This window comes from Medicago sativa, chromosome 2 (genome assembly GCF_051527215.1).
Source record: "Medicago sativa cultivar Bolivia chromosome 2, Bolivia_mono, whole genome shotgun sequence".
NCBI lineage: Eukaryota > Viridiplantae > Streptophyta > Magnoliopsida > Fabales > Fabaceae > Medicago > Medicago sativa.
In genome coordinates, this window is record NC_140750.1 from 8,923,239 (window position 1) to 8,935,872 (window position 12,634).

The 12,634-nt window shown below is 33.6% G+C and overlaps 2 protein-coding genes and 1 long non-coding RNA gene across 4 annotated transcripts; 2 read left to right on the forward strand and 1 right to left on the reverse strand.

Annotated features, from left to right (window-relative positions):
- The first annotated feature begins 195 nt into the window (after positions 1–195).
- LOC146944260 (BTB/POZ domain-containing protein At5g03250-like) lies at positions 196–3,738 on the forward strand. Of its 2 annotated transcripts, none has more exons than XM_085742659.1 (4): positions 196–428; positions 625–694; positions 1,297–2,508; positions 3,067–3,738. In XM_085742659.1, exons 1-4 carry the CDS (start codon positions 370–372, stop codon positions 3,550–3,552), a joined length of 1,827 nt encoding a protein of 608 aa, XP_085598785.1. In that variant the 5' UTR covers positions 196–369; the 3' UTR covers positions 3,553–3,738. The 2 variants fall into 2 exon arrangements, with proteins under 2 accessions (XP_085598785.1, XP_085598786.1); XM_085742660.1 differs by having other exon boundaries at positions 215–428; positions 639–694.
- LOC146944261 (uncharacterized) lies at positions 1,411–3,612 on the reverse strand. The gene is made up of 2 exons (XR_015025887.1): positions 1,918–3,612; positions 1,411–1,833 (listed from the first exon to the last, which is right to left on the reverse strand). It is a non-coding gene; the product is annotated as an uncharacterized LOC146944261 (long non-coding RNA).
- Positions 3,739–6,234: 2,496 nt separating the features above from the next.
- LOC146944262 (Galactosyltransferase family protein) lies at positions 6,235–12,153 on the forward strand. The gene is made up of 7 exons (XM_085742661.1): positions 6,235–7,677; positions 8,082–8,314; positions 8,976–9,266; positions 10,431–10,559; positions 10,670–10,843; positions 11,409–11,516; positions 11,611–12,153. Exons 1-7 carry the CDS (start codon positions 6,753–6,755, stop codon positions 11,818–11,820), a joined length of 2,070 nt encoding a protein of 689 aa, XP_085598787.1. The 5' UTR covers positions 6,235–6,752; the 3' UTR covers positions 11,821–12,153.
- Positions 12,154–12,634: the final 481 nt, after the last annotated feature.

Here is a 12,634-nt window from a genome sequence, read left to right on the forward strand (position 1 = left end):
TTTTTTAAGTTAAGTAATATAACCTAGAATAAGTGGAGAGTTCGATGTTTGACCATCGTAATATGATACTCACAAGACGCATTTAATATTTTTTTTTGTTTTTTACTCACACATAATAATAATAATAATTGAAAAATAAAAGTTCCATTGTGAAATACACAACCGTTTTTATCGTTGTTTCAGTTATTAGGCATTAGACTTGCCACCTGTGAATGTGTGGAGGATTGTCACAATCACTTCCACCTTTCTCTTCCTCTTCCTCTTCCTCTTCCTTCTCTTATCTCCTCTCATTTCATGTTTCTTGATTTCATCAACCAATCTTCAAACAAATAATCTGTAATTACAAATAAATAAATCTATGTCCATGTAATGGCATCCATGAAGCTGGGATCAAAGCCTGAAGCATTTCGTCGTGAGGGCCAAACATGGTCAGCACTCATTTCTCTATATCAATATTCATCCTTATATCTTATATAATATGTGACATTAACAATGTGTGTAATTTTTTTGTTTCTGTCAATGTTCCTATGTCAAAATAGAACCTTAAATTTCATTTTATTTTTTTGGATAGTGAGAATAGGTTTCTCAATTGTATAATTGACCATGATCTTGTTTTAATTCAAGGGTTTGTACAACAGGACTTCCAAGTGATGTTACTATTGAAGTTGGCGAAATTTCTTTTCTCCTCCACAAGGTACTTTTGTATTTAACTTTAAAACTTATTGCACACTTTTTCTTAATGTAACATTAGTTAATTTATTTCAATTTTATCCTCAAGTTAATTATTAGAACAACTACTAGTAACAGATTATTAAAGAAAACTTAAATCATAAACAATGGAATGTGATCGTTTGTTTACGTAGTTCGGTCAATTGTGTCCGCCTCTCTGTGACTATAATTTCGTATATTACTTGATTGAATTAGTGTTCAAAGTGTTACAAGCCGTATATATAGTACTAAAGTTCAGATTACAACAATACCAATGAACCGTATCGGAGGGAGCTACGTTAGCTCAGCTCCCCTCTATATATGAGCCATGTTCAACATGATGTACATCGTCAAATTTTGTGCGATACCCAATGAATTAGTGGGTGCAATTTTTAAAATATCGAGACTCGTTCAAATTGCAACAAAAGTACAAAAATACAGTGAAATGTGTGTTAAGAGAGTGTTTTTCTAAATTTCCAGCATTTATAATTAAATTTTTGTCTTTGTTGGTCTATGCAACATGTTAAATTAAAGTATCTAATTCATGTTGGTCATTAGTTTTTTTCAACATTTGTGATTTTGATGCAGTTTCCATTACTTTCTAGAAGTGGACTACTAAAGAAACTAATTGCAGAGTCCACAAGTGAGGATGGATCAAGTAGTGTTTTGCAACTTCATGATGTTCCTGGTGGAGCCAAAACATTTGAGCTCATAACAAAGTTTTGCTATGGTGTGAAATTAGAAATCACAGCATTGAATGTAGTTAGTCTAAGATGTGCAGCAGAGTATCTCCAAATGACTGAAAACTATGGTGCAGATAATCTTATTGGTCACACAGAATCTTTTCTAAATGAAGTTTTCAGCAATTGGCCAGATTCCATCAAAGCGCTTGAAACGTGCGAGGAAGTGCAAAACTTTGCAGAAGATCTCCATATTGTTTCTAGATGCATTGATTCCTTGGCTATGAAGGCTTGTTCGGATCCAGATTTGTTCAATTGGCAAGTGACTGGCCGTAATGATGCGAAAAATCAAGAGGAACATGAGTTGTTGAATGGAATGTCTTGTGAAAGTAAACCACAGCCTGTTGGTGATAATTGGTGGTTTTATGATGTGTCTTTGTTGAGCCTGCCATTATATAAAAGATTGATTTTAGCTATTGAATCGAAAGGAATGAAATCGGAGACTATTGCTGCATCTCTTATATATTACCTTAGGAGGTTTCTTCCCTTGATGAATAGACAATCAAGTTTCAAAGATACAAATCATGCAACAATCCCTACAACTTCTGAAGCTGATCAAAGGGGTTTACTAGAAGAAATTGTGGAGTTGATTCCTAATAAGAGAGGTGTCACATCCTCTAAGCATCTCCTTCGGTTGCTCCGAACCGCGATGATATTACGTGCAAGTCCATCATGCAAAGAGAATTTAGAGAAAAGGGTAGGAGCTCAACTAGACCAGGCTTCACTTGTGGATCTTCTCATTCCGAATATGGGATACTCGGTCGAGACGCTCTATGATATAGATTGTATTCAGAGGATTTTGGACCATTTTATGTCTATCTACCAGCCTGCATCCTTATCTGCTTCTCCATGTATAACTGAAATTGGAACATTAATTGCTGGGGTTGATACGTTGACACCGATGACAATGGTCGCTAACTTGGTAGATGGATATCTCGCAGAAGTCGCTTCAGATGCTAATCTAAACCTGTCTAAATTTCAGGCACTTGCTGTTGCAATTCCTGATTATGCCAGGCCCCTTGACGACGGTATATACCACGCAATAGATGTATACCTTAAGGTTAGATCATCTTGTATACCTTTCTTTGCCAGTAATTTTTTTATATGAACTCCTTTCTTATGCTTCAAGGTTGTAAGATGTTTTGGCATAATAATAAAAAGTTTACGAAGAACTAAGATCGTGGAGGAAATAATGAGATTTGTGATGATTTCGATGCTGGTGAATTAATGAATCAAAAAATTGTCCCTAAATAAAAATCACAGATTAAATTTCTCAGTACATTTTTTTTTTTTCTCAAAATATACTTCTAATTACTGCTACTAAATGTTGAGAGATGAGAAGTAAGAGTTGAAGATATCATATACAAGATGATATTTTAGAAACATCTATACATAGAAGGGACATGTTAAATATACTACTACTTTGTTTAATATATGTACAAATTGCAAAACATGGTTATAATAAGAAGAAGAGGTAGCAAAATAAACTAACAAAGTATGTTTGGTGAATGAACCTTTCACAAATTTAGTACCATGAAATCACAATCATGTACTAATTAAACTTTACAATTGTTTTCTTTTGTTCCTAATCATTTCAAAATGTAACAAAAAACTTCAGGCACATACATGGCTGACAGATTCGGAACGGGAACAATTATGCAGACTAATGAATTGCCAAAAGCTATCATTGGAAGGAAGCAGTCATGCAGCACAAAATGAAAGGTTGCCTCTAAGAGTAATTGTTCAAGTCCTATTTTTCGAGCAGCTTAGACTTCGCACGTCGATATCCGGTTGGTTCTTTGTATCTGAAAATCTTGAAAACTCACAAAATCCAAGGGCAAATATCGGTCCCTCAGGGAGTTGTCAAGTGGATTCTGCAGAGACAACTGAGAATGTAAGAGAACGTCTATTAGAGTTGGAGAAAGAATGTTCAAGCATTCGAAAAGAGTTGCAGAAGCTAACAAAATCAAAGAAAAGTTGGAGCATTTTTCCAAAAAGATTTGGATTTAGAAGAAAATCAGGGTCTTCCAATCCTAATGAATCAAATAATGTAAATACATCATCATCATCTGTGAATAAAAATCCAAACCATGAAAGTAGTTGAGGGAGTTAGTTGAACTTCTTAGCTTAAGTAAGTGGAGATAATTTTTTTTTCTTCTATTACACATTATATGTTCTTACTCAAATAGAATATAGAATTGTAAACTCACTCAAATTGTTGGTAGAATAATGTATAGGTACAAAACAAAAATTAGACTCTCATTTTTACATTAGTCTGTTTTTGCCAAAAGCAATTGAGTCCACCACTTCTTCTTATATTAACTAGTGATAAAGTGTCGTGTTTATTAACTAGTCATTCTACAAGGATTTATTTGACCAAGTTTTATAATTTTAATTAATATTAAAGATAAGATATGGCAGCTAGCAAAAGTTGAACATGGGTTAGGTATATGTTGTTGACACTGTAATGCAAACATACACGCTGACGCATTCGCTTATTCATGGTTAAATAGCATTGATTAATCAGTAAGGGTTACGTTTTTTTATTGTTGAGAAATATGTGTTACATTCAATACATGATCAACCAATTTTTTTTTGGAGTACTCATGATCAACCAATTTTAGATATGTGCATACAAGGTCAGAGAATTTCATAGGAAAAATCATAATGAGTTTGTCATTTTATAGTATATACACTAAGGCCTAAACATATGTTTTTAGTGATGTTGAATTATGTGGTTGTATTTCATGTACTTTATCAAATTAAATAAATAAATATCGCATTATTTTTGTAAAAAAATCAAAAGCATACATCTTTTTTTCAAGCTTCTGGTAGAAAGTGACTGGATTTTTGTATCATGAAAATCACATATCTGGGTCTTTGGAGATTACCTGGAACAAAAATTAAAAGGAAAGGAGCAAGAAATAAATATTTACATTACGTATCATCTTTTCATGTTTTTTCTTTTGACGTTAAAAGACAATTTCATTAACGAAAGTCGGACAATAAATCAAATGTCAATATTATATAAATATAAGATGGAGTCTCTTTAATCCATATGCAATCTAAATTACGAATAACATATTTAGTTAAATAATGACGAGTTTGGCTGACTTCACGTCTAACATGCAAAAAAAATTAAACTACGAAAACAAACATTAAAATTAATATATTCTCCAATAATAGAACCAACATAGGTGGGAGATTGTTGATAAGCATTCAACATCAAGATGATATAAGAAGCATCTAATTCTACTATAAATAAGATTCAGAAAAGACATGTATTTCACAAATTTCAAACTCTTCCGCATAGTCAAAGCTCTTGCAACCTCTGAAAATGGTAACGAAAAGACTTGTCGACAACTAGCATCAACGACAACACCTTTATTTTTTCTCACCGCAACACCAATACCCCACTTACCCCTCTCTATCGGACTTGCTACGTCAACATTGAACTTATGGAAACCACTAAAAGGAGGTGTCCTATGAACATCAAATATTGGTAAAATTGGACGTCCACTTAGTGTCTCCAACAACACCGTCCTAATACTCTTAAAATTTACATTAGATCTTTGTGTCTTTTGAACAATATAAGTCACATTAACATCAGTCCCCTCAAAACATTTCTAGCAGACCAGACTTCATAAGACAAGAGTGGAAAATAGAAAGTATTCCAAGACACATCCATTTTTCTTGGAGGATTCTACATGCAAAACTACCAGTAAAAATGATCTTTTTAAAAAAGGAATAAGTAGTGATACACTGTGTGTTCTTTGTGGGCAACATAATGTGACAATTTCGCACCTCCTTATAGAGTGTCATTGGTCAAAACAAATAAGGTCGGCTTCTTCTTTAGGTGTGGCAAGTAAAATTATTATTATTATTTAGACTCTAACAATATATTTTTTCTTTTATAATTCGAGATTATTTCTTTTTAATGGAGGTGTTTCTTTATAGTTATCATTTTTTTTACAATAATAATAATTATTATTATTATTTTATTGTTGTTATTGTTTAATGTTGTTACTATACTATTATCGGGAATGATAATGGATGTCTACGAGTATACATAGTAGTTAACTCTCTCTATTAGATAAAAACGATATTTACGTCGTTTTCACATTCATATGAATATCCGCTAGAAGAGTATTAATGTATATTAAGATATATTTGCAAATATCATCGTGTAAAATAATTTTTTATTTTATGTTAATAATTATACTAACTCAGTTAATTTCATCATCATGTGCATCTATTAATTTTTGGGTATTTAAAATATGGTTTTTTTTAAACAATTTAAAATATGATTTATTTTATATGGTTTATTTTATTCTATTTGTGTGTACCTATTAAGATATTTGTCACGTATCAATCCATGGTGAATTTTATTTACGGATACAATGCATACAAAATTTTATGGCATTCTTAATTATACGTCTAACAGAGAAGTCGCCGGGTAAATACACCAACTTTTTTTGGTGGTGGCCGGGGTTCGAACCCCGAACCTTGCATATTTTATGCGTTGTCCATACCAACTGAGCTAAGCTCACGAGGACAAATACACCAATTTATTTATAAAAAAAAAAAAGTTTACATGATAAACTCACATGAAAAAAGACGAACTATGATTGGACAAAGATTAGTTGATGTAATAATAAAATGAAAATAAAATAAAATAAAAAGAGTCCATTTTTGGCTCCAAAAAATACATATCAATCAAAATATAGATATTTTTCTACTCATAAAATCAAAATATATATAATTTTCTACCTTCTCCTTTCAAAGTATTGGAGTTACATTGATGAGTTAATATCTTGTTCAATCTTGTTATTATTTGTATATTTGTATGCATTCATTCATATTTGTATCGGTTTCTTCAACCACGATCTACCAAGATCTCACCACCACTTTCTTCATTATCTCCGCATTAGGGTTTCATTCTTTCAAATGCTACCTTCTTCATCCACATGCTAAACATCAATTTAGGGTTCTACAATGGTTTTTGCCCCAATTCGCTGAACCATTGTGGTGTTGGTTGATTTCTCTTGCCCTTTATTCAACTTTCATTCTTTCTCAAAAAAACCTCATTTTTCTTTCACCCACTTCTTCAAGTTTCATTCTTTCTCAAAAAAAAATCCTATTTTTCTTTGACCCACTTGTTCAAACTTTAAAAAAATCCAATTTTTCTTTGACCCACTTGTTCAAACTTGAAATTGAAATTCTGGGTTTGTATAGTTTTTTCTGAAGAAAGTGTTGTATTGTAGAGTATATTGTGTATTGTTGTTGTTTTTTGTGTTTTTGAAGATGAAGAGATTGAAAAATGAATCTCTTAATTCTAGGAAGTTTAGGTTATCTCATTTTTTGTTTGGTGTTGGGGTTTTGTACTTGATTTTTCTTTCATGTAATTTTACTAAGTTTCTGAAAATTGTATCAACTTTGAGTGGTGATGAGAGTGATGGTAGGTTAGATGGAGGGATAGCTATTGGGGTTTCTGATGATGCTGATTTGACCAAACCTTTTGTTGGTTCTGTTTATAAAGATGCATTTCATAGAAAGTTGGAGGATAATCGGGATTTGGATGCTCCCTTGAGGCCGAAAGAGGAACCGAAGAAGGAGGGGGAGGAGGAGGATGGTGATGACCGTGAATCTATGAAGGATATTCCGCAGGGGTTTGGTAGGATTACTGGAGATTTTATGTTGAAAATGAATAGGACGAGTGATTTGTCTGTGCTTGAGAAAATGGCGGATGAGGCGTGGACATTAGGATTGAAGGCTTGGAAAGAAGTAGAAATGGTTGATGATAAGGAGATTTTAGAAAGCTCTTTTATTGAAGGAGGAAAGGCTGAGTCTTGTCCTTCCTGGATATCGATGAGTGGGGAAGATATGTTGAAAGGGGATGGATTGATGTTTCTTCCATGTGGGCTTGCTGCAGGTTCTTCGATTACTGTGGTGGGGACACCACATTATGCTCATAAGGAGTATTCTTCCCAGCTTGCGAAGATTAGGAAGGGTGATGGATTGGTTTCGGTTTCACAGTTTATGTTTGAGTTACAAGGGTTGAAGTCGGTGGAAGGGGAAGACCCTCCAAAGATTCTTCACTTGAATCCTCGTCTAAAAGGGGATTGGAGCAAACGTCCGGTTATTGAGCATAATACATGTTATCGAATGCATTGGGGAACAGCTCAAAGATGTGATGGTCGGCCATCTGAGGATGATGACGGAATGCTTGGTATGATTTTATCATGTTTTGTTTTTTCATTTTCTATTATACTATTTTGGTAGGAAAAAGTGTTGAATGGAAAGAAAATAGAAAAGTAAAAAAGTTCCATTTCCTTGGTATAAATCCAACGAATGTTAAGACTTTGTTAACATATTTTGGTAGGCTTTGTGTATCCATGCTTTAGCAACCATTTATTAGCAGCTTGTAGTATCATGAGAAAGTGTATCCCTAAAGTGACAAGGATGATGAGTTAATGTAGCTCATCTAGTTATACAGTATTAATATTATCATATTTTGTTGTTAAAAAATGATAATAGAGTACTGTAATCCTTAACCTACATTTTGACATAATTTTTGTATCTTACTCATGTAATAAATCCAAGATTAATAAATATTGTGGCCATACTTTTCAGTTGATGGGTATAGAAAGTGTGAAAAATGGATGCGGAATGACATTGTTGACTCGAAAGGGTCCAAAGCAACATCATGGTTCAAACGGTTCATAGGGCGTGAGCAGAAACCAGAAGTGACCTGGCCATTTCCTTTTGCAGAGGGTAGAATGTTTGTCCTTACACTGCGGGCTGGTGTTGATGGATACCATATTAATGTTGGCGGTCGCCACATGACTTCGTTTCCATACCGAACAGTAAGTTAATTGAGATATGACAGATGTTTTTGTCTCATGCTTGCACTAAGTTGATGAAGTAAAATTGTATATTTTGCTTATGTATTGCTATCAATTTTCATGGCGATAGGTTTCCTAATGTTGTTACTTTTATTTTACCATACTGAACTTTTTTCAAAGAGATGATTATAATTTATTGCAAGGAATTTGTGTTGATGAACCGCACTCTTGATCTCGTATTTATAACTTGATTGCAATCAATAAGTGGAGTAATAAAGATTCAAGAAGGACAATTAGGAGTTATTTAGAAACTAAGTAATAACCTAATTATCAATACCTAACATGTTTCCTAATTCCCAGGTAATCAACATTAGACATAGTTTATACATTCTAACATAAATGCTAATATTTAGTATTCTAACAAACTTCAAAAACACATTGCTGTCACGGTGAGTTCCTCTTGCATTTTTATTGAATCTCATAGATGGGGATTTTTAGTATATAGGGATGTACATGTACCGCAAAGCCATTTTACAGTTAATAATGATAGTGATATGTAACACGTGTCGAAGGACCTCATTTGGCTTAAACTCAATTAATAATTGGATTTAATTGCCATTATAATTTCCATGCTTCTTTGTTACATTCTTTTCCAACTGATTTTTCTTTTCCACTTTATCAGGGTTTTACACTTGAAGATGCCACAGGGTTGGCAGTTAAAGGAGACCTTGATGTTCATTCAGTTTTTGCTACATCTCTTCCTACTTCACACCCAAGTTTCTCACCTCAAAGAGTACTGGAAATGTCAGAGACCTGGAAAGCCAGTGCTCTACCCAAACACGCTATTAGACTTTTTATTGGAGTTCTTTCTGCTTCAAATCATTTTGCAGAACGAATGGCAGTTCGAAAAACATGGATGCAAGATGCTGCAATCAAGTCTTCAGATGTAGTAGTACGATTCTTTGTTGCATTGGTAAGGATGCTGCCTTTATTTTATTTGCCATAGGAACATAATCTAGAGAAACATGGAATTTAATTTAGTCTGGCTTGAAGAAATGTGAATTGCTGTGAGTTTAAATCCCAAAGGGACACTATCAAAATTTTGTTTAAGCTTTAATTGTGGCTTTTTTTGACTCTTAATTTGATAAGGAAGAAGCTACTGCCAATATAATTTGGAGTTGGTAATTATTTAAATTAGCTGATTCTTCAGGTTGAGAGAATAGGATTGGTTTCATTAACTGGATAGATGTGAGATCATTAAATAGAGAAGTCAGTGTGACAATAGAGAACGTTAATAAAGATTCATCGACTGTCCAGCTATGATTTATCTATCACCAATGATTGTTGAACAAAATAGAAGACTATAGGATCGGGGCTCGATAGGCATTGCATGCATTTAGCATAGTAGAACAACCAGTCCAAAATTCAAAATATTATAAGGCACTGGTGATGGAGCCTGCAATTTTGGTGTATAACTAAGCAAGCTATGCGAGTGCTTATAAATTTAAAAGCAGGACTAGTTATCACCTATCTATTTCGGCTTTCTTGAAGCTATTCTTTTTAAACAAGTTGTCAATAAATCGGATTCTTCCAAATTTCATTGTCTCATATAGCTGATATAAATGACTTTGATTTCCTTAAGATGTCGCCGTTTGTCTTCTCTTTCCATTGTCTTAAGGGGTCAAGCCTAAGGAGTCCAAACAAATTAGATCTTTTGGTTGAGGAAACCTTTATTGTTTCTGCAAACTACTTCCTATGTTCTAAATTCTCTGTTAGAATAAAACAGAAGTTGTAGAATAAGCCCACTGCAGAATTGTCTCAAAACAAAGGCTATATATTTATCATTACTGCAGTCACACAACAGAACATAAAGTAAAGTATAGAGACAATGGCATGATATGATAATACAAATACATGTAGATATATCGGAATTGTATGATTAATATATGTTCAAATCAATGCTATTAAATTTAATGCAATTTGTGAAGAAAAAAATGTTGTCAATTTTTACACAAACAGAATGTGATTGTTAGAATTGTGTATTTTCATTATTATGTTTTCACTAGTATTATTCTTATTCATATGACATGTCTAATTTTTCTGCATTTTGTGTCTATTTTAAATATCAACCATGAAGAATCCAAGAAAGGAAGTAAATGCAGTGCTGAGGAAGGAGGCTGCTTACTTTGGTGATATTGTCATTTTGCCCTTTATGGACCGCTATGAGCTTGTTGTGATTAAAACCATTGCTATCTGTGAGTTTGGGGTAAGTTCATTTTTGAACTTTCAGTTAAGTTTTCTGTTTCCAGCTAATGTCTGTCAACCTGCTCAGAATGTTTGATTCTTGCAGCTCTAAGCCTATTTTCTTTCATGCAGATTCAAAATGTGACTGCTGCACATATCATGAAATGTGACGACGACACTTTTGTAAGAGTGGATACCGTCCTGAAGGAAATTGAAGCTGTACCCCGGGAAAAGTCCCTTTATATGGGTAATCTCAATCTCTTACACCGGCCTCTTAGACATGGCAAATGGGCAGTTACCTATGAGGTATGGTAATTTTTGCATTTAATTGAACTTGTAGGTAATGCTTGAGTGTGTGTTTTGTGTTTGGTTGTTGAAATTAGAATTTTCCATCACTTCATAGTGTTTATAGTCTGGGTTTAGGTTTTTCCTTTTGTGTATCCCAACAAACCATTGTATGCAGGTGAGATTTGTTTTGCCCCAAATCAGGGTCTTAAAATGCATTATAAGGGCTTATCATTCATGCTTATGTACAAGCTCTGTTTAAGGCTTAAGCTTGTAGCTAGTATAGGTATGTGTATGGATTTTTTATTTATTGTAAGTGGTGTGTCGGTTCTTGCTTTATGGTGTTATACTGTTATTTTTGATCGCAATTCTCAAGTGATGTTTTTGTATATTTGACATCTTAATGTGAGAACTTAATAGGAGCAATATTTCATAGACACTCGCACCACAACAACAATCAGATTGTGAACTACATAGAGCGAAAGATGCCATATCATATCTAAGGATGGACCATTTAACTCCAAATTGCATTTAACGGTTTGACTTATAGCTTTTCTTGGTTTTAATGTGTATTTAATTGGTGCAGGAGTGGCCAGAAGCAGTATATCCACCTTACGCCAACGGTCCTGGATACGTAATTTCAAAAGATATTGTTGATTTCATCATATCTCAACACAAGGATAGGAAGCTGAGGGTTCGTTCTTTTCGACATAGTTTATAGCTATCTTTGTTTTCTGTTAGTGTTATCTTTACATATTGATTGGTGAAACATTTGTTTCTGGTTGCAGCTCTTTAAAATGGAGGATGTAAGCATGGGAATGTGGGTTGAGAGATTCAACCACACGGTAGGTGCCGTTCAGTACTCGCACAACTGGAAGTTTTGTCAGTATGGATGCATGGATGGCTACTTCACTGCACATTACCAATCACCAAGGCAGATGGTTTGTCTATGGGACAAATTGTCGAGGGGTCGGGCTCGTTGCTGCAACTTCAGATAATAACAATTTGCAACTCTACACCCACTTTGGTTTACCATTGTCATAATGTTGTTGTGATTATCTTAGATAGTTAGTATTTGGAGAAAATCACAGTGATGACAAAATGTATGACACATTCAATTTGAGTGAAATAGAATTTAGCAAACCAGTGAAAGTTACATATCAAATGAAATTGCAAGTTTTAAGGATTGTAGTCATATGGATGGCAAAATCTTGCTTTAATGTGCAAAAAACAAACGATTTCATTTCTAGTGAAAGCTTCTGCAGAGTCACTTGAAGCTTTTAAGCTGTTTCTTTATTATAATGTGGTAAAAGGAATTTTCTTTTTCTTCACATTTACGCGGTTGCATTGTATTTAAATTTGAGCAAATACTCAGCTAGGTCTTTAAAATTGTAAGTTTGAATAACTTAGTATTAGTACTCAGCACATTATCAATGCTATGAAATTATTCTGAAAAGTTGCAAAATACTCCGTAATTAGGTTTAGAGGAATGCTAGCAACACTTACTTTTGAACACTCTCTCTAGCACTCACTCATTTATTGGATGAAATTGATGCATGTCCCACCACGTGTATAGGTTCTATTTCTAAAATGTACACTCACAATGATTTAAACCAATAAGAGAGTGAGTATTAGAGAGAGTGACTATATGCCAGAATAGCATTATCAGTAATGATCCTGTTAGGGACAGAAAAACACTCTGGTAATGATGAACTACATCATTTAAAATATCCTTAATTCTATTAGCATTAGTTTTAACAGCAATTTTCAAAATAACAATGAAGAGATAAGTCTATAATTATTAGGAGTAGA